At 43.9% G+C, this 19,325-nt stretch overlaps 6 protein-coding genes and 1 non-coding gene across 7 annotated transcripts; 4 read left to right on the forward strand and 3 right to left on the reverse strand.

Moving 5' to 3' along the window:
* Positions 1 to 227: 227 nt before the first annotated feature.
* I203_101687 (uncharacterized protein) lies at positions 228 to 2,007 on the forward strand (the record flags this gene model as incomplete). The annotated part of the gene is made up of 10 exons (XM_065516930.1): positions 228 to 528; positions 619 to 690; positions 800 to 877; positions 948 to 962; positions 1,051 to 1,080; positions 1,156 to 1,294; positions 1,363 to 1,465; positions 1,530 to 1,542; positions 1,632 to 1,787; positions 1,904 to 2,007. 10 exons carry the CDS (start codon positions 228 to 230, stop codon positions 2,005 to 2,007), a joined length of 1,011 nt encoding a protein of 336 aa, XP_065373748.1.
* A 6,152-nt stretch (positions 2,008 to 8,159) lies between these two features.
* Positions 8,160 to 10,576, forward strand: I203_101688 (uncharacterized protein; the record flags this gene model as incomplete). The annotated part of the gene is made up of 11 exons (XM_019150503.1): positions 8,160 to 8,328; positions 8,396 to 8,516; positions 8,576 to 8,725; positions 8,783 to 8,842; positions 8,910 to 8,987; positions 9,051 to 9,307; positions 9,406 to 9,545; positions 9,610 to 9,698; positions 9,783 to 10,110; positions 10,195 to 10,280; positions 10,342 to 10,576. 11 exons carry the CDS (start codon positions 8,160 to 8,162, stop codon positions 10,574 to 10,576), a joined length of 1,713 nt encoding a protein of 570 aa, XP_019000096.1.
* Positions 10,577 to 10,932: 356 nt separating this feature from the next.
* On the forward strand, positions 10,933 to 11,048 carry I203_101689. The gene has a single exon (XR_002021918.2). It is a non-coding gene; the product is annotated as a 5S ribosomal RNA (ribosomal RNA).
* A 227-nt stretch (positions 11,049 to 11,275) lies between these two features.
* Positions 11,276 to 12,321, reverse strand: I203_101690 (uncharacterized protein; the record flags this gene model as incomplete). The annotated part of the gene is made up of 5 exons (XM_019150504.1): positions 11,276 to 11,413; positions 11,516 to 11,694; positions 11,769 to 11,891; positions 11,982 to 12,063; positions 12,139 to 12,321. 5 exons carry the CDS (start codon positions 12,319 to 12,321, stop codon positions 11,276 to 11,278), a joined length of 705 nt encoding a protein of 234 aa, XP_019000097.1.
* An 827-nt stretch (positions 12,322 to 13,148) lies between these two features.
* I203_101691 (uncharacterized protein) lies at positions 13,149 to 15,164 on the forward strand (the record flags this gene model as incomplete). The annotated part of the gene is made up of 7 exons (XM_019150505.1): positions 13,149 to 13,209; positions 13,291 to 13,422; positions 13,493 to 13,521; positions 13,604 to 13,634; positions 13,709 to 13,997; positions 14,126 to 14,252; positions 14,349 to 15,164. 7 exons carry the CDS (start codon positions 13,149 to 13,151, stop codon positions 15,162 to 15,164), a joined length of 1,485 nt encoding a protein of 494 aa, XP_019000098.1.
* A 278-nt stretch (positions 15,165 to 15,442) lies between these two features.
* On the reverse strand, positions 15,443 to 15,984 carry I203_101692 (uncharacterized protein; the record flags this gene model as incomplete). The annotated part of the gene is made up of 3 exons (XM_019150506.1): positions 15,443 to 15,538; positions 15,619 to 15,783; positions 15,877 to 15,984. 3 exons carry the CDS (start codon positions 15,982 to 15,984, stop codon positions 15,443 to 15,445), a joined length of 369 nt encoding a protein of 122 aa, XP_019000099.1.
* Positions 15,985 to 16,374: 390 nt separating this feature from the next.
* Positions 16,375 to 18,844, reverse strand: I203_101693 (uncharacterized protein; the record flags this gene model as incomplete). Its single annotated transcript, XM_019150507.2, has 13 exons — positions 16,375 to 16,414; positions 16,479 to 16,770; positions 16,836 to 16,924; positions 16,983 to 17,171; positions 17,262 to 17,397; positions 17,462 to 17,527; positions 17,598 to 17,731; positions 17,810 to 17,929; positions 17,998 to 18,194; positions 18,254 to 18,276; positions 18,332 to 18,393; positions 18,448 to 18,537; positions 18,600 to 18,844. 13 exons carry the CDS (start codon positions 18,842 to 18,844, stop codon positions 16,375 to 16,377), a joined length of 1,683 nt encoding a protein of 560 aa, XP_019000100.2.
* Between the last annotated feature and the right edge of the window lie 481 nt (positions 18,845 to 19,325).

Genomic DNA, 19,325 nt, shown 5'->3' on the forward strand with positions numbered 1-19,325 from the left:
ATACTGTAGACAGATCATATCATGCATGTAAGATATACCATGATCAATCAATTCCAGATGTACTGAAAGATTTGAGGAGATGTATCCAAGTGGAGGCGGTCCAGTATGAATATGACGTTACAATACTCGCCAACCAAGGTCCGACCAAGACGACAACTCTCATTCTACCTTTGAACGTCGACACGATCACTACTTTCGATGTTCCATCGCGGATCGATCGAGCAGCAATGTTCACTCTACATTTGCTCAAGCAGAAGGGAATCAGTAAGAGAAAGATTATCCAAACTCAGGATGACCCGATTGGACGTCTCACTCGATTTAAGGATGGAAAGCCTGCGACCGTGAACAATGTCGAAACACATTCAAAGCATATCCCTGCAATGGACCTCGAACATGCTTCTCGAGAAAAGGAGGAAGAAGCGGAAGAAGAAAGAGTAGGAATATGGGGATTCACTCGATCTGAGGTTGAACGATTTCCCGCTTTGCGAAGGAGGAATTTCTGGTGTATACATCGACATTCTGCTACAGGTGAGTTTAACCAGCTTAACTGTACTTCAGTCTTTCAGTGGATGTGAACGTGGATGTGTAACTGAAAGAAGATCGCCTGCTCCGATCCAGCTATGCACTATGACTTGAGGATGCAGGTGGATGATGGAACTGTCAGTTGGGCTGTACCCAAGGGACTTCCAGGTGAGCCTAAATTTCGTATCAGTGTTTGTTTCCATTCATACCCAATAACATCTTTTCCCTCCCCCTGGATAAACGATTGAATTTCAATTACGGCCGATTGATTAATCAGGTATATCGAAAAAGGGTGAATCAAGTAGGCTAGCAGTGGAGACTACCATCCATCCGATCAGTTACACTACATATGAAGGTCAGTCTGAAATTTGGACTTGCGGTCGATATCACCTTGGTAGACACATGTACTAATACATGATTAGTAGGAGCGGACGGACGAAGTGAGTCAAGCGGTATATCGTGCTTGAAGATGAGCTTCGGCAACTCTACTCATGGAGAATCGGGAATAACACATTTTCCTCATAATAGATTTCTCAGCAGGTAGAAAAGGTGGTACCTGTAAGTTGTCATTCACCCTTGAATATCAAGCACAGGAAGGGGGATAGCTTATCGATCATGTATAAATCTTTGAAGTACTTTGGGATATCGGTGAATATACCATCACGAAACCATCCTCCGCCCTCGATTCAACTTCGGACGAAGAACGACCATCTAAACGAAAGAGGAACTCGAGATCGAAACAGGATTCAGAAGAAGAAGGCAGCGAAGATCGGTAGGTCAATATTCCAACATGATCAGGAGGTATCACATCGACTGACAAAGGATAACAACATTTTGCAGAGATGGAAGATATCAAGAAGATCTTTTCCGTCAATCTCTCTATCGGAGAATTGGATATGGGAAGAGTAGGAGTATACACTTCATATTACATGGAGGGAGGAAGGTACGACAATCTATCCGTGGGGGTAAACAATGGCTTACAGTCATCTTGCTTCAAATTCTGACAGATGACGAACCATCGTAAGCACTGGGGTCATCTTAACATTCCCGCATTGGCTTACAGTATTGACACTTACATGGTGATCAACTTGAATACGAACCGAACGTAGACTTCATCCTCGTGTTGGCATCTTCGAACAGACATACTTTCTCATCTTCAGGTCAAATCAAGAAAAATTGGTTTTTGAGATTACCTCGTGAGGTCGATGAATATCTTTGGGATCAGGGCGGTGAAGAAGGTGATTTCTGGGGTAGAAGCGTTAAGAGTGAGTGCCTAAATGATCTTCCGTTTCATCTCACCTCGAAACACGATAATTGAGAGGATCCTTATGGTACCGTACAATATACACGAGATTGATCAGCTGACCCCCACAGCTGATAGCTGAAAGAACTTTGAAAGAAGTCACTGAAGGATACGTGAAAAGGCCGGAAAGATGGGAAAGGGAGGAAGAGAGATTCAAACATTGGTTTGGCGATGAAGATTGAACAGTCGACATCAAACATCTTGAAAGCGAATTCTGAAGATTTGTGCTCGATACGTGGCTAGAAACAGCAAGTAGCTGTCTACTACTACCGGTATCGAACGTCTCGGCGTATACGGGATCCTGCTGTATGACCATGATCGACGTAATCGAGCCGATCTCACCGGAAATGCTTAATCTGAGGTGGATCTGTCATCTGTGGGCTATCAGTTCCCTATTCTCCCCCACTCTTTTCATCTCATTGAGACTATCACCCTCTTGTGCTAAAAGTTGACAAAAAAAATGGATATACGTAAGTCGAGAAGTCCTGAGAAGGGCGCAGCGTCGATCAGCAGAGTCGATCAAGGTTAGAAGTGGGGAACAATACAACACTTGAAACCAAAACGATTTTGGCGAATGATCGAATTTCAGTCAACAGCAAGTATGGAATGAAGTTCTCGTGCAGATATTGAGACCCAGCTGGTCAACAGTGCTTTCTTCAAAGATTGATCTTCAACATCGGTAGACCGACAATTACGTTGACTGATTTATACACACACACAGCTTTCCACACGGCTAAATGTCCGACAACGCCAAATCACACTAAGTCGCGTAAGCAAGCTAGGCATTCCCGTCGATCAATCACGGTGACCAACACGCTTTGACCATGTGTTTGTTCCTTTTCGCTTCCTGGCCGATCTCTCACCAACGATGTTACTTTTGTCAAGGTGTAGATCAGGGAGGTGAAGCGGCAATGGCGATGTCAGGGCTGTTACAGCGGTATCTGATGGTGAATATCAAAAGAGGTATGGCTATTGTCAAGATCCAGATCTTCATCGGGTCGACTCGTCTCATAGACCTAGAGAACGCAAAGAAGTTTGCGAAATCACACACTATTATCCTACCCTCTTCACCTAACCGAGAAGATCGAGGCTCAGACATCGCAACCTAGGTGAATCGAGGATCGCCCCATACTAAACAACTGAACGACAAGACCTCACCGCATGTCGATGGAAAGAGAGTACCAAGAAGGTTCCGAAATTTCGAAGATTGAGTCGAACTTCCAAATTTATGAAACTTTACATCTCCTTGATGATCGATCTCAGATGATTAGTGTTATTCGGCAATCTTTTATGGGAAAAATTCCGACTCAGTCCGAGTTAAGCTTCAGACTAAACAGTGGTAACGAGTAACGGCTGGCTAACTTGGCAATACATGTACTGTACATGTGATTCTCACAATCCACTAAATTGTCCTTGTATCTGTGGTAACTGCAAATTTTGTGTGATTGCACAGACGATTTTACTCAAATTTCAAGTGTGGCGCTCGACGATTTTGATCGGAATTTTTAGTAAATGTTTGAAACGAGGGTGATCCTGTTGACGATCAAAATACATCAAGCGTATAGAAATCAAGTTCTGGAATTCTCAGCTTGAAATATGTAAAGATGGAAAGGGCCCACGACCTTAAAGCGATGTACTCTACTGATGGTTGTAGTGTGAGAAAAATTTCACTTTAGACGAAAAACCCAAAGTTGAGAGAGAAGAGAGATGCTGGTCCTCTTTCATCGGGTTGGCTAAGGGAGAGAGATGCGGTGTATAGAATACTACAGTATTGATTTTTGATTTCGGACGAACTTTTCGACATACTCATTGATCTTTTTTTCAAAAAGGTATAAATACTGCGACATATCGTGACGATCTCTTCACCTTTCTTCTTATCCATTTGACGTTCAGGATATCGATCAATACAGTCCACCACTACAACCAAAAAGACTTCACAGCTTAGTCAGTCAGTCAACCATACGATAAATATCACTTAAAACAGCTTGACCGCTCAAAACAGCCTAACGTCCAAGAACAATGTCATCAACTACTAAATCCACTCGATCCATTTTCTCACCAATCATCTTGCTTCTCTTCTTACTGCTCGTAATGACTTTCCTCGCTACGTCTGCAGATGCTGGATTCACACCAGTCTACATGTCATACTATTGTAGACAACAGTGTGAACAGAAATTCGCGATGTGCGCGAGGGTAGCCAGTGAGTTTTCATTCTCTGATTCTCTCCTTGTCCCTCATCTTTCTTCGACTTTCTCTCTTTCTCTCGACTGCGAATACTGTGTCGTATGTTATAACGTATTTTCATCATTCTATTCACCGCTCACCTTGTATCCCACCCATCCGTCTTTGGTCTTTTGCTTGAGATATACGTTATACCAAATGTGGGAATCCCTTCATAACCTCTCTCGGCTCAGATGAGCACAATGATTTGCCACCCGTATCAAAAATGCATTTCTCGGAAGTCTTCTTTCCTCTTCTTTCCTGCTATGTCATGCTTTTGGTAGGGATGAGCGACGCATCTCTTTCCGCTTTCCTCACATCAATATCGTATGACATGGTCATTTGACGTTCGTCGAAACCCGTGTTGACCGGTTGAAATATCGTTACATCTCCTGATATCCTTGATCGAGAAGCATACACAAGTATGTGTATGTATATATGTATGTGACAGGGCTAACTGAATCGATTTCTGTTTTTGCTATCTAGTGTCCGGTCCTCGACTCGCATCGTGTTACTCGATCAGGACAGTATGCTACATGCACTGTTAGATCAGTTAGGTCAATCACTCGCTACAGCTATCAAAACTCACCTATAACACGTTTTTCAACGCATTTCATTTCCATTTCCATTTTCACTTCCACCTTCATCGCTCCACACACTGCCACTCCTCTCTCAATGGACATTCACAGTAATAGAGAACGAATTTTGGTACTGCAATTTACACGTGGACGATTAGTTTTCTTTCCTACATTTCATTCAACTCCATTATCACATTTACAGAGCTCCGTTTTCCCACTTCACTGCACTACACTATAACCTTTGCTTTCATAGTAATATAAATCGACTCACCATATAGACTACTTTATTCCTCTAATGAACAACATAGATGTGAATGTGTTTGGTCCCTTGTTGATACATATATCTCACAATAGATAGATGCGGTTCCTTCTCGTAATTATGGATAAAGTTAGATAATTGTCAAACAAGATTTGTTTGAGATCGAAAGGGAAGAGGCAACTTGACCAAATGAAAAGATGGTATATTTGTTTTATAATGACATGCATTTTAATGATTCCGATTCCTCTCAATATATGAATTCGTCCCATCACAAGGCGATGATATACGAATGAGCCGGTTCGTCTTCATGCCGAGCAGAATAGACCAACCTGAAAACAAACGTTCATCCTTTCTCAGCTGTACAGCACAGGTGTCAGAGTCTTAAGGTATGGGGCCCGTGCGTCACATACTACATGCTCGGACCGTCTGACAATTTGATCCGCGATGATACGGATCACCCCCTGAAAACGACTCGTCAAGCATGTTGACCCACTTATTGGTAATGTCTTGGTTATATGGCGTCATCAACAGCACTGATGCGGGTATTCCGATCTGGCTAATTCGCAACCGGCGGTACACGATGGTGATGGAATAATACGCATCTACAAGCCATCAATAATATGATCCTTTCGTCAAAGTGGGGGTGATCGTTTACTGCCTGCTGCTGTGCTGTGCTGGACGACGTAGATTAGATAGGATGGGATGGGATGGGATGGGGGAAAAAAGAGAATTTAAAATTATTACAGAAGTAAACGGAAAGGTGGTCCATCCAAACGCACGGATAATGTAACTCAGTTTCCTCTCTTTTCCAGCCACTCCATCCAAGACTGTATCAAAAGACCAGTGATCTTTCTTCCTCTGTGGATGTACAGTAAGTTGATGACGATGGTGGCTCCATCAACGTGACAACAAAAGGAGTGTTTGGGAACTGTTAGTGCACAGATTGATATAACTAAAACCTTGAACACGCCTCTTTCAACTCCTTTCCTTATCAGGTATTGGTGAGAAACCAACGATAAAAGTCGACCATCCTTCCTTGTGTATCGATGATGTCTTGATGATGTTGAGAAATCAAGCTAAACAAGTGGGAAATGAAAACATTTTTCACTGCCATTACCCATTCCCCCATTTATTCTTCCCAAACCAAACCGACTCCTCGTTGTTGATGATTTGATGGAGATGAGCAACATCATGTTTGACATTTTCATTTTACCTTTTACCGTATACATTTAACCATGCGTTTTCTTCGACTTGATCTTGACACTTCCCCATTCGGGATAATAAGATAAGCCAACAAATGGCAGGATTGTCATTGTGAACTTGGGTCGGAAAGGTATAAATATCGATGGTAAGTAGATCTCCTTCAATACCCTTCGATCCTATATTACTCGTACCGTACCAAACTCAATAGCCCTTGCAGCTAGCGTGATATCATCTTGGATCAAGTCGAAGTAAGTGATACTTCGTCGCTTTGTTGAGTTCCTTGATCCTTCTCCACTGATATCGATCTATCACTGGTCCTTAGCCACCCCCATAGTATTCTCAAATATCATCTCCAACTGCCATATCGCCTAATCACACACGCAATGGCCCAATTCAATTCACTCAGCTTACTCTGGATTCTGTTTATCATCTTCTTGTTCGCCTCTATTCCAATGACAGAGGCTTGGAATCCTTATCTCGCATGCAAAGCAACTTGTAATGCAGGGTATTTGAGCTGTATGAGCGTTTATGGTGAGTAACCTACACATGCACTTCCCGTTCACCAAGAATGCTGTCATAACTCCATGCCATTGTCATCGGAAGGCGATCAATCGATTACCGCTCTAGTAGTATAGGCAGTCAGCTGATACGGTACCCTTGGGCCCGTAGGTAACGTGCAGATTTGCAATGTCGCTTTGAGAAGCTGTTTTGCTAGATGCCTTTGATCCCAATCAATCGGTCAATCAGTCTAGTAAGAAACGCAAAGATGTTGGTATTGGATTTTGCCGAGATCTTGAAAATCGGTATGCTTCATACACCATACACGCTAGAGTCAAGGGGTGGAGAGGTGTTTCCTTTGTCAGTATCGCTTACATGTTTGCTGTAGTGTGTTGTTTGTGTTATATGATGAATTGTCTGTCATCTTGTATCATTCGTAAATTTGATACCAACGCATGTCTGCCTCGTGACAAAGTCGGCCGATGCCTTTGCCTCGCTGATATGTTCATAACTTTGACGATATGTTTGATTTGTGATCGAAGCTGCGCGGATGCCTTGGTGCGACTCATCTGTCCCTTTCATGCCAATTTCATTGACCCCTTCTGCCCCCCCTTGTACAACATGGAGATGATCCGGTCACCCAAAATGACCCCAAGAATCATGGAGCAACGAGCCCCATTTTCTGGTCTATAGCGTGTTTGCTTTTTTTCTGCGAGTGTCTTTTGATGGGGAGGGTTGTGCCTGACTAAAAAAATCCTTTTTCTCATGGGATTTCCTCGTTGCTATTGCCGCTTCGAACCTTCGCTCGTCTGCTCCAACCCTTTTTCTTTGGCGTAGATTCACATATACGGTGTGGATGGTATCACGCCTGCCAAGAGAATACAAAAAAGAAGATGATCGGAGTCGAGAAAGTACGTCCGAAGCCAGATGATGTGTTTCTTTCGCTTCAGGCAACACTTCAGCAGGTAAATCGTAACTGTGAGGTGAGGACCTCTAAATGCCGGCTTAGCCACAATGAGGAATTTCCCCCCCTGCATACATGGACCCTGAAGCATGTCGTTACCGGCGGTATGACCTCTCGAGATCTCCTGCTTCCAGGTGGAAAAACTTTTTTCATCGGTCTTTTCGCTTGTTTGTCAGGCTAAATCACAATGAAGTGACGTGGAAGGCGTTACCGCAAAAGCTCTTCCTTTCCTTTTGCGCATCTTACATTCCGATCGGAGTGACGTACCTGGCAACGAGATGATTTAGACTAGACTGATACAGTGCATACCTATGGAAGGAGAGTGATTGCCGATGACGGATAATTTAGGGAAAACTCCAATTCCCAAAGCTCGTTTGCGGCAATGAGCTGAATTGACTTCATTACTAGGACACGAGAAAGATGTAAACACGTCTAACAGCGGGTGGAGGAGGTGGAAAAAAATCTCTCATAGCCCCTTGGGGGCGATTTTCGGGGGATGTGTAAAAAATTGTATATGTATGCCAGCGAATTATTCGAATGAAGCCTTTCTTTTTCAATCTATCAATCCAACTTTTACTCAGACTATTCGAAAAAAAGACACGAATCAACAAAATGGTAGCTGCTGTTGCGAGTGGAGAATCAGGACTTGATTCATGGGGAGATTTCCTCAAGAAAGAATATAGAAGACCAATTTTCTTCTGTGCTTTGATCGCTATCGCACCTATCGCTTATGGTTACGATGGTACCTACTTCACCTCTTTATTAGAAACACCTGTCTTTGGTGAGTACATGCCATGCGATCACTGCTAAAAGCGACATGGGATATTGATGAAGTTGGTGCTAAACAGTCCGACAATTTGGTGATATCATTGATGGGAAACCCGCCATTTCAAGTAGTGATCAATCGTTATGGGTCTCAATCATCCAAGTCGGTGAAGTGGTTGGTTCGCTTGCTGCTGGTCCCATCGGGTAAGTTTTACTTACTCTTCTCGAGCTTGTACATCGTGATTGACCTGTGGTGCATTCAGTGATTACTCCGGTCGAAAAGGTGGTCTGTTGTCAGCTATCATCTTACTGGCTATTGGTGTCGTCTTGCAAATGATCATTGTCGGAAGTGGTGCGCTCTTGACTGTCGGTAGATTAATCGCTGGTGCAGGTATCGGTATCATCTCCAACGCGTGAGTTGAGTCGGCAATATGAACTAATTGAGCAGTGGCTAACGATGATCTGAACAGTGCTCCACTGTACCTCTCTGAAATTCCTCCCGTAGAAATTCGAGGTGCTTGTGTTTCAAGGTATGTTCCAGCCAATCCGCTCTATCTTGGTATTGAATACCAACTGCTGACTCCAATTAATTCATAGTTGGCAATTGATGTTGGCCATTGGACAAGTTATCGGTGCTTGTGTAGGTCTTGGTGCTCACACTCTGGAAAGCACCGCGTGAGTAAAAACGAATTACAACCTTGTCAGCAGGATTTGTGCTGATGTTTACTTATTATATAGTTCATGGAGAATCCCTGTCGGTATCAACCTCGTCTGGGTGGTCCTTCTTTTTGGAGTCCTCTTCATCGTACCTGAATCACCTCGATGGCTCCTATACCGAGGCAAAGAAGCTAAAGCCGAAAGAGCATTGAAGAAAATTCACGCTGGCTCCGACTATCAGGATTCTTTGGTTCAAGAACAATTGGCCATTTTGAACAAGTCGAGGGAGGAGGAAGCTGAATCTTCCAGTAGTGTTTCAAGATGGAGTGATCTGTGGAGTGAGTATTAGCGTCACGATCGGAATCTATCAACGGGACTGGTCTTCATGGAGAACAATCGATGGCTAATGATTGCAAATGTTCGTCTGTCTTCACAGGGAACCCCGTCGAAAGAAGAAAGTTCATTGCCACCGTCGGAATCCTTGTATCTCAACAGATCTCAGGTGTTCAGTTCATCTTCTCGTACACTACTACTTTCTTCACTCTTGTTGGTCTCAAGGACACTTTCATCATCACAGTGAGTGATTTACAACCAATTGCCTTTTTTGACGATCACCACGAATTGACATTATGGTTTACAGATCATTGTCGACTGTATTGAAGTTATCGGTGTTATCGCTTCTTTCTTCGTTGTCAACAGATTCGGTCGAAGGCCTTTACTCCTCTACACGTGAGTCTTACTACCGCTTTGTACTCTACGAAAGCGGTATATCATAATTTCAGCTGATCCTGTTTTGTTCCTCTTGAATCTCAGTGGTATTTTCATGTTGTTCACTTTGCTCGTAGTAGGAGCTTTGGGTGCAGTAGCAGGACAAGGAGAGAGATTCGAGCCTTACCTCGCCGACCATCCATCATTCGGTAAAGCAGTCGCAGCAATGATTTGTCTTTACGTATTCGCATTCAACGTCGCATGGGGTCCTTTAGCTTGGGTAGTAGCTGCTGAGATGTCAACCGGAAGAAATAGACAAAAGCATTTGTCGATTGGTACTGCCTTGTTCTGGGTTTCTGCCTGGGCAGTCACTTTCACATTGCCTTACTTGTTCCAACCTAATGAAGCTGGATTAGGACCCATGATCGGTTTTGTAAGTTTCACTTTACTTCCCCATCCAATCGAATCTATACGATAGGATATGACCTGACAATATATGTTATATGCTTGAATATAGGTTTACTCTCTTGGTGCTCTTGCCTCTCTTTTATTCGTGTACTTCTTCATCCCCGAAACCATCGGTAGAACCCTTGAAGAAATCAAGTGAGTCTTTTCCGGTTATTCTTTTGGAAACCTCTGCATCTTTGCTGACGGTTCTCGTTAGCTTCATGATGGAGGCTCGAATCCCTACGAGAAAATGGAAAGATTTCGATCTCGCCACGGTTGTTGCCAAAGACGAAAAGAAGGGTACGAGAGGTACCACTGAACATGTTGAAACCGCTACCGGAGCTGGAGCTGGACCCCGACCTGAAAAACCAAGGACAAGAAGATTCGAAACTTCTTTTTTGAATAACAAGAAAGCCAATGAAGAAATCGATGCTGTTGCTGAATCTCCCTAGACACGTCTCCGGATCTGGATAGATATATAGATGGACATCTTTAAGCGGGAGGCGGGTTCATTGAGAGGTCAGTGATTGATATGATGGACAATCATTATTATAGCAATAAATAAACACCATTATAGACGATGTGTAGCCTTACATGCATCATAGATGTCACGAATTGCGCTGCAATCATCCGATCAAAAGAAGCTTCCTGGCGATATTGTGAGGATATCGTACTAGTAATCTGTGCTTCATCTGATTTGGAACATTCACTCATATTCCTCAAAACGTTCCATCAACTCACCGAATCATCCTCCTTTGACTTCCTTCCTTGATCGGATCGATTGCAACAACATTCTCTCACTTTTATCTACGGCCATAGAAGGTACAAAACGCCCCATCCCGTCCGCTCTGGGAAGCTTAAGTTGCCTGTCGCTCGGTTAGTACCAAGGTGGGGGACCACTTGGGAATCCCGGGTGCTGTAGTTGCTCTCTCACTTTTTGTCCCAAGTAGTAGAGGGAGTGTCTTCTCTCTATTCGGTTTTCTCAAACGCAACACAGTGGACGAAGGCATCTGTATATTGTATGTGCGTACATATTGTTGCTACAAAGATATATCATATGATCTTTTCTTTCCGTTTCCTTTCCCTTCTTCTTCCATGTCTATCAATTATCCCTGTTCTGGCTTCCAACGTGTATCTTCTAAAACCGTCAACTATGATCTCCGTTGGGAGCCATTCTTCGACTCGGCTATTTGTTGCTGTAGTAATTTCTCTTTGGAAGCTTGTTCGAAACATATACAGATTGCCGTTATCAAGGCAAGATCCACTCCAGGAGCGACATTGACAATGTACTGAATCGGTGAACAATAATATGGAGTGAAAGTTAGCTCTGTCAAGCTAACGTATTTGAACAAGTGACTGAGATGTATCATATTGTGACTTGAAGCACTCACAGTCTCCTTGTCTGAATTAAGACCTTGACTATCCACTTTTCTCCTCGAGAACTGAGCTATCAACGGTCCGCTGACTACTAAGATATCTGCTGAGCCCAACCAGAAATCACCTCGAAGTTGAATAGATTTCGATTTGGAAGATAGGGCATCGTGGAATGAAGCTTCAAATGCCGATCCGACTGCAATTCATTCAATGCCAATTGGAACGGTCGGTCATACTACATTATAATGATTCTTGATGGGAGAAACTCACGAGCAAACTTCTTTTTCACTTTTAACACCTCTTTCCCACTTACATCCTCACCTACATATGATTTCGACATGGATATTTTCGATTTGAGAGAGATAAGGATGTTACCGTTGATATCGGTGATGACTATGCATGTATGGGCACGATCATATCAGGACAAGCCAAAAAGTCACTGAGTAGGGGACGGGCTATAGAATAATATGATGTTAAACTCACCTTTACCGTGTTTGCCAGAAGCTGTGTCGGTCCTACAGACCAATCTTACTTTCCCTTCCAAATCTCGAATCAGGAAGTCTTCCTACAGTCATCCATCTGGATCAGCTCTCGCTCCCTTCCTACTAGACGAAACGGGGTACATCTTCAACGGACTTACTCCATGATTGTCGAATGGATCAGACTGCAAGACCAATCCAGTAGGTTCACCAGCTACATGTTCAGAATACACTCCTATCGAGGGTGCGACAGGTTGAAGAGGTTGTGCAGGTCCGGCTTTAAGTAAGGCGACAGTGGTCTCGGAGAATGGGACGGGAATGAAAGATCCTATAGCGAAGGCCATGATTACTGTTGGTGACTATTGTATAATGTGCTTTGTAAGTGAAAGTTATCCCAAAGTTGTGCTATGTTGGGTCGTGGAGACAGAGTATAGGACCCCGCATCGTCTTTATTTGTACATGCTATCTCATGGCACGCTCTTGAGTATGCAAGATCGATATGACCGAATCGGAAGTAAGTTATCATCACCAATACCGGTGCAAGAACGAGTCTAAACATGGAATGACATCAGCATACAGGATATGATGATCTCGGCAAGACAGGTAAGTACTCTGTTTCCGGCCGCGGGGAACATGCTTAACGATACTTATCGATGACACACTTCGCACCGCCAAGAGCGGTTACAAACCACCCGTTAGGACAAGACTTGAACTGGAGCGGAAAAGCAGCTCAGGAATGTTGAGCACTGTCTGAGCATGCTTTCGGTCCAAGATCTTGATTTAACGTGTAATCGACTCACATATCTCCGAGATAAGGGGGAGCTTTGCACTGAAACAGTACTCGTAAGAGTAATCGATATACAGCAATCGTCATCTTGATTTGTACCGGGCGTATGAGTTTATGTACTCTACGAGTGTTGTGAGGTATGTACAGCCTCGACGGGAAAGTCATAACGACGGATCAAGATGCAGCTCGTGGATACAGACCTTCAAAGGAGGGCTATATGCAACATACGAGTACTCGCACACACTCCCACACGGGATCGGAATCTCATCAGCATGGCCGTATCGCCGTGGATCATGTTACCATATATACAGTATAATCTTTGTGTGCGTGTTGTCTGATCTTGATAATCTCTTGACCTCTCAAGCATAACACGTACCGGACATCATGGCATCCAGCCAACAGCTTGACAACAGCTCGAAAGGTAGAGTAGCAGTGTTAGGACTGGGTGGGTGGTGTATACAATCGTACTTCCCATGATATACCACCCCTGACCTTAGCTTACCTTGCTCTGTGGTTCCATCATCAGGTATATCAGGTATCGTCCAGGTCAAAAACCTAGTGCAACAAGGTTTCCAAGTGGTTGGATTTGAACGAAATGATTATTATGGTGGATTATGGAGGTATACCGAGGATAAGGAACAGATCTCCGTTCTGAAGAGTAAGTTGATCCATTTGGACATGATAAGTATGACAAGGGGAATCAAGCTGAATGCGATTTGTGATTATAGACACGATAGCTAATACTTCCAAGTACTTTGTAGGTCAATGTCACTTCAGCATATATCACGGTGTCGATAGCTTGAACTTGAATGAGCTGATGAGGTAGATGCTCATCTCAGGGTCATTACACGGACTTCCCATTCAGCGATAGTAAGCTCACCGATTGCTTTCTACCTATCCATCAAGATTCCTACTCATTTCACAAGCGGTTCATTCCCACACAGACGTCCTTACATACCCTCGTGCATCAGATATCTACTCTAACCTTCAAGATTATGTGGATCATTTTGACCTTCTCCAATACATGCGACTAGGTATCACCGTCACCCTGTTAGAGCGATCTCAGGATGGTCAAGCATGGAACATTCATTGCACCTCGGGTGGCAAAGATAGGGTTGAAAGGTTCGATAAGGTGGTGGTATGTACTGGACCATGGGAGAAGAGCTATAAGCCCAGGTATAAGGGAGAAGAGGATTTCAAAGGGGAATTCGTTCTGGGAAAGGAACACAAAGGGTGAGTTCACCTTGTTATTGTACCCACCATCCACCCCCCTTCGGTGATGACCAATCAGCGACTACGAGACGAAGCATAGGGAAGGAAGGAAGGACGCTGATGAATATGCCCATACTTCGCTCGTATAGCCCCGAGGAGTATGCTGGCAAGAGGGTTGTGGTGGTCGGAATGTCATACACTGCTTGTGACACTGCTGTGGACTTGGTGGGAGTCGCCAAAGAGGTCTACATGTCACATCGATCAGGTGTAAGGATAGTAAGTATGATCATCATTATCATTCCAATAACAGCTATGATGTTGTAGGAGGTCTAATCGATTTTCATGTTGATCATATTATTACGCTCTTCCTAGTGTCCTCGTATAGTCGTCGGAAAGGCATTCGACACCAAAGTCACCCGTCAACTCAGCTCGCTCATGACATTCTTCGACAAGTACATCCCGTGGTTGGGCGATTACATCCCCAACAAAGTGATGGTCTCCAACATGCTCAAGGTCTATCCGAATCTCAAACCCGAGTGGAAATTGCTTCCTGCACCGGCATTCAAAAACACCTGGGGAGTGATTAACGATCATATCATTGATAAATTCACTTCTGGCGAGATAATCCCTTTGAACGGTATAAAATCATTCACACCTGATGGAATCATCACTGAGGATTTTAATGGTCAGGAAATGCATACTGAGGTGGATGTGGTGATATTCTGTACCGGTGCATACTTTGATTATTCGAATCTATCACCTGAAGCTAATCCAACGATTCATCAACCGAAAGAATGGGAAAATTTAGAACATTCAAATGGATTGCTATATCCTAGATTATATCAAAACATCTTTCATCCTCATTTCATTGATTCCCTAGCATTTATAGGTCCATGTAAAGGATTTAGTTTTGCCATCCATCCAAATAGCGACCTCATCTCTCAAGCGATCTCTCAAGTTTTCGCTGGTAACCTCAATTCCACAGACAAATTGCCGCAAAGTAAAGAAGAAGTGGACGAATGGTGTGAAGGTAATTACCAAGCTAATGTAAGATTGGTAAAGCGTTGGAGGGCATTCAGGACTGGACCGACTATTGCGAGAGATTTCGAATCATTCCTCAACGATGTGGCCGGAACGAGCGTGAATGAGTATCTGGGAGGATGGGGCTGGAAGGCATGGAAGTTCTGATGGTATAATAAAGAATTGTATGGGTTACTGGTAAGAGGTGTTAATTCACCTGCTCAATATAGATTGTTCAAAGGGAACGGAAGGAAACAATGGGATGGTGCGGTGGAGATGATCTACAAAGCGAATGGAAGAGAGATGCCAGAGAGGTATTGAGGTAGAGCATTTGAGTGGTAATGAAGTGGCACTTCTATGATTGATTTCTCACACTGTTATTGTGGTTCTGTCGAATAGTATGTATAAATCCAATAGTCGTCAGTGTCGTATATAAATCATTTCAGTTATTTTATCAAGCCTTGCACCCTAGCAAGACTTGTGCGACACACGCCGATGATCTTGGTAGTTGGGTACATGAGTTTCCTGGGCATCCTAAACACCTACAGACGATATCAACCCATTTGGCATGAGAGATTGGCATTCCCATGAAACTCCTTCCGTCCTTACTCTTGAAGCTCACATCCTTACCTACTAAATGAGCTGTAGAAGCATCTTGTCCAATCTTTTCGATATCGAGTTTAGCTTGTTGGTCAGCAGGCAGGATATCGTAGATTGCCTGAGCGTATCGAGGGGATATAGCACATTGTTGAACCAGATACTTATGTTGGACAATGGTATCGGCGAACTACAGTACAATAGACAGGAAACAACAAACTTGCGTCAATATCCCTTTCCGGGCGTTTTTATACCACCATCGCAATCCACGAGCTCGACTTACTTTGAGCAACTTGGCAGTATCAGAATGAAGATGTTCGCTTTGAGTATCAGTCATAACTCTCGTATAGAGTTCTCTAATCTGGTCGTACTCTGTTAGGTTCACCTTCATGTTGCCAGTGACTTTGTCTTGAGACAATGTTCGACGCAGCCTGGTGTGCAATATCCGCAACGGAATTACCAGCGAAAGTAGGTGCTCAGGGACTAGCATCGATTGATTAATAGCTGTTAGGGCCCTATCATTCATCATTACAGAAGTTTATCAGCCATCAGCCATCATAATTCTCCCATGATTGGCAAAATGCGGTCATGGCCTGTAAGTTTATAGGCTCATTTTCTACTTGCTTTGGACCATTACTGGGACAATCATATATAATTTTCATCTTATACATATGTCTACATTCTATATGAGTGAACTTATGACGATATTGATATTTGCAGTGGCAGCAGGGGAGTTGAAAAGGACGCCTGGATGCTCTGCGACATTGCAGATTAAAATGCATTACAAGGAGTAAATGAAATCCTCATTTTGAAGATCGGTCCTGCAACAGATCGTCCTGTCAGTTTCGATCTAACAAAGATTACACACTGGATATGAACACTCACAAATCCATGAAAGCTTGATCATTGTAAGCTCCTTCACCCTCAAGTTGACCATCTGCGACTTGACCGGCTCTCTGTTTCGCTCGAAGTTCTTCCCATTTGGAGGAATTCTCAAGTGATAGATCGACATGAGCACCGGTCTTTCCACTGGCGATTCTTCGCTTGATGTTTCGCTTGTTCAACATGTGGAGGTACAGTCCTTGACAGATGATGAGCCCGAACATTACACAGAGAACGATAAGATTTCCGGTAAGACCAGTGTGATAATAAGGCGCTTCGGATGATTTGTACAATTCTATACGAGAACAGATGTGTATCAGCCACTGAAAGCCTGGAATCGGCTAGAACGATGATACTTACGAGGACCAACGATGTTTCCGACACTCAACCCAACAAAGAGCATACCAGTTGTGGTAGTCTTCTTGGTGTGACCGGCGGTGTTGGCGAATCTACGAAGAGATCGTTGGTGAGCACATATAGCGATTGAAGGTGAAGAAGATAACTTACTGCCAACTGAAGAAGAGAGGACTGATACATTGATAAACCTGAAGGATGAAGTAGACACCCAACAATTTCGATTTGTGTTCGGCACCTCGGGGTAGAGCGAACAACGCAGCAGCAGCAGCGAGAGGGAAGGCAGAAGCCACAAGTAAGACGGGGAACTTTCGCTTAGTGTAAGTTACAGCGAGAGCGGATCTGACAGAGAAATAAACAGCATATAGATTGTCAATATTTAACCTCGCATTTCCTTTTTTGAAAACGGATTAACGTTATGCTGATACTCACAAGATGTTTGAGACGATACCAATAGCTCCAGGGATCATATTGTATAAAATAGTATCGAAAGTGCTGAGACCGAAACCTTGTAAAATCAAAGGCCCAAAGGTCGTGATACCACCACTGACGAGGGAGATACAGAAGACTATCGTAAGGAGATATGTCAGTGGTAGATCCAACCGACTATCTGATCAATTTCGATGACCCACCATTGACTACACAGAACCAAGTTTTAGGGTCTAGGACACACTCTCTAACTTGAGACCATTTGAAGGCTATAAAGAGCATAAATGGTCAGCCTGATTCTCCCACACCATGGCGGTGCGTTCGATTTTGCCCACTCACTTGTACTTTGAGTACCGGTATTGTTCAATCTGATTCGTTCCAACGAAACGTACTTTTGGTGATCGTTTAGCCATCTAGCTTTGGTTGGGTGTCCAGGGAAAAGGAAGAAAAAGGGTATTGATAATACAACGGCACTACGAGCAGGACAAGACAATCAGCTCTCTTTCCACACTATGAACTTTTCTGTCAGGAAGGATAGACAAGTGACTCACATCAAACCACATACAAGGAAGATGAGTTGATAAGGGTGTAACGATGTATTGGCTTTACCAAGACCGTATGTGATCAAACTACCGAGGATGGTAGCCATACCATTGGCAGAATACCAGATACTATTTTACACGAGAGTCAGTACAGGACCCTAAGTAACAGTCGGGGTACGATATCACTCGATACTGACTTGTTTCTTAATGGTTGTTCTCGTCGAGTCCACCACATCGATACCACGACGAGCATACTTGGTGAGATAGATGCCTCGAATGCACCAAGGACAAATCGCCAGACGGCCAGACCGGCGAAGCTGGTGAAAGCGGACATGATACAGAGAGAGGCACCCCATCCGAAGAAACAGATACTGATCCAGACATTAACAGGCAGCTAGGAGAGGAAACGAGTGAGTAAGGATCGTCAGAATCCCTGTCCGATATCGAACCTACTTTTACGAGAGCATAGACCGATACTGCGATGACAGTCAGCCTTGATTACATTTCCAATCATCAACGGTTTCTACTCACGAGGTTGGAACACGAGTTGCGCGAAGTAGACCAAACTACTGAGCCACGAATATTGTTGTCCTCTATATATCAAGTCAGCCAGACTGCTGATCATTCCAGGTATGGAGGATACTCACACTAAATGAGCATCGGTCTTCAGTCCGAATACGGAGGCGAAGGATAATGACGATTTATCGAGTTGTTGGGTGAAGTAAACGATGAAGATCCTACAGGACCTTGTCAGCATCTATGACCAGATCCGGTTCTTCCGTTTCCACAATAGACATACATAGGCAGTAAAAAGGCATCGATCCTCTTTCGCACCGCGTTATTCTCCTCATCAGTGATCTCGTTTCTAGGTCCCGTATATTCGGCGAGCCACGCTGCACCTAAATCGGAGTATTTGGCATCACCAGAGTTCAGGTCCTTGCCCTTCTCGAGATCGCCAGCAATGGAATCTTCAACATGTTCGTTGTGAGTCTTCTCCGTCGTCTTGGTTATCCCCTCGTGTTGTTGATTATCGTGTGTAGACATCGTGTTTTGCAGATAATTGCTGAGTAGTGAAAGATTGGAGACAGAGGGGGAAACACGGGCAATTCGACACAAGGACCGTTGGCCTTTTATAACATCTTTGCATCACTCTTTCACCCCTCAAAAATATAACGCCCCGGTTGGGGGTCCGAAGTCGCTTCCAAGTGCTCCGCCTTCAACATCCTCTCTCGATGAAGAGTGAGAACAAGAACAGAGCATTTTGGTTTAGGGTGATTTGTGAATCATCGGTGTTTCCCAATCCTTCTTTCTCGCCCGAAATACTGGGAAACATGAAAACTTTTTGGCTGAATCGCTTAGCCGTCTGACGTCTCTGAATTTGTCCCCCCTTCCTGCCCCTGAATCCTCAGGGTAGGCCGGCGGACCGGTTCCGATTCAAGCATGTTGATCCTTAGCCGCACTCACCGCCGGTGCGGGAAAGAGTGGCCCGGATTGGAATGTTGGCTGGTCCGGTGTTCATGTTTCC

The sequence above is a fragment of the Kwoniella mangroviensis genome (assembly GCF_000507465.2).
Source record: "Kwoniella mangroviensis CBS 8507 chromosome 1 map unlocalized Ctg01, whole genome shotgun sequence".
NCBI classification, from domain to species: Eukaryota; Fungi; Basidiomycota; class Tremellomycetes; order Tremellales; family Cryptococcaceae; genus Kwoniella; species Kwoniella mangrovensis.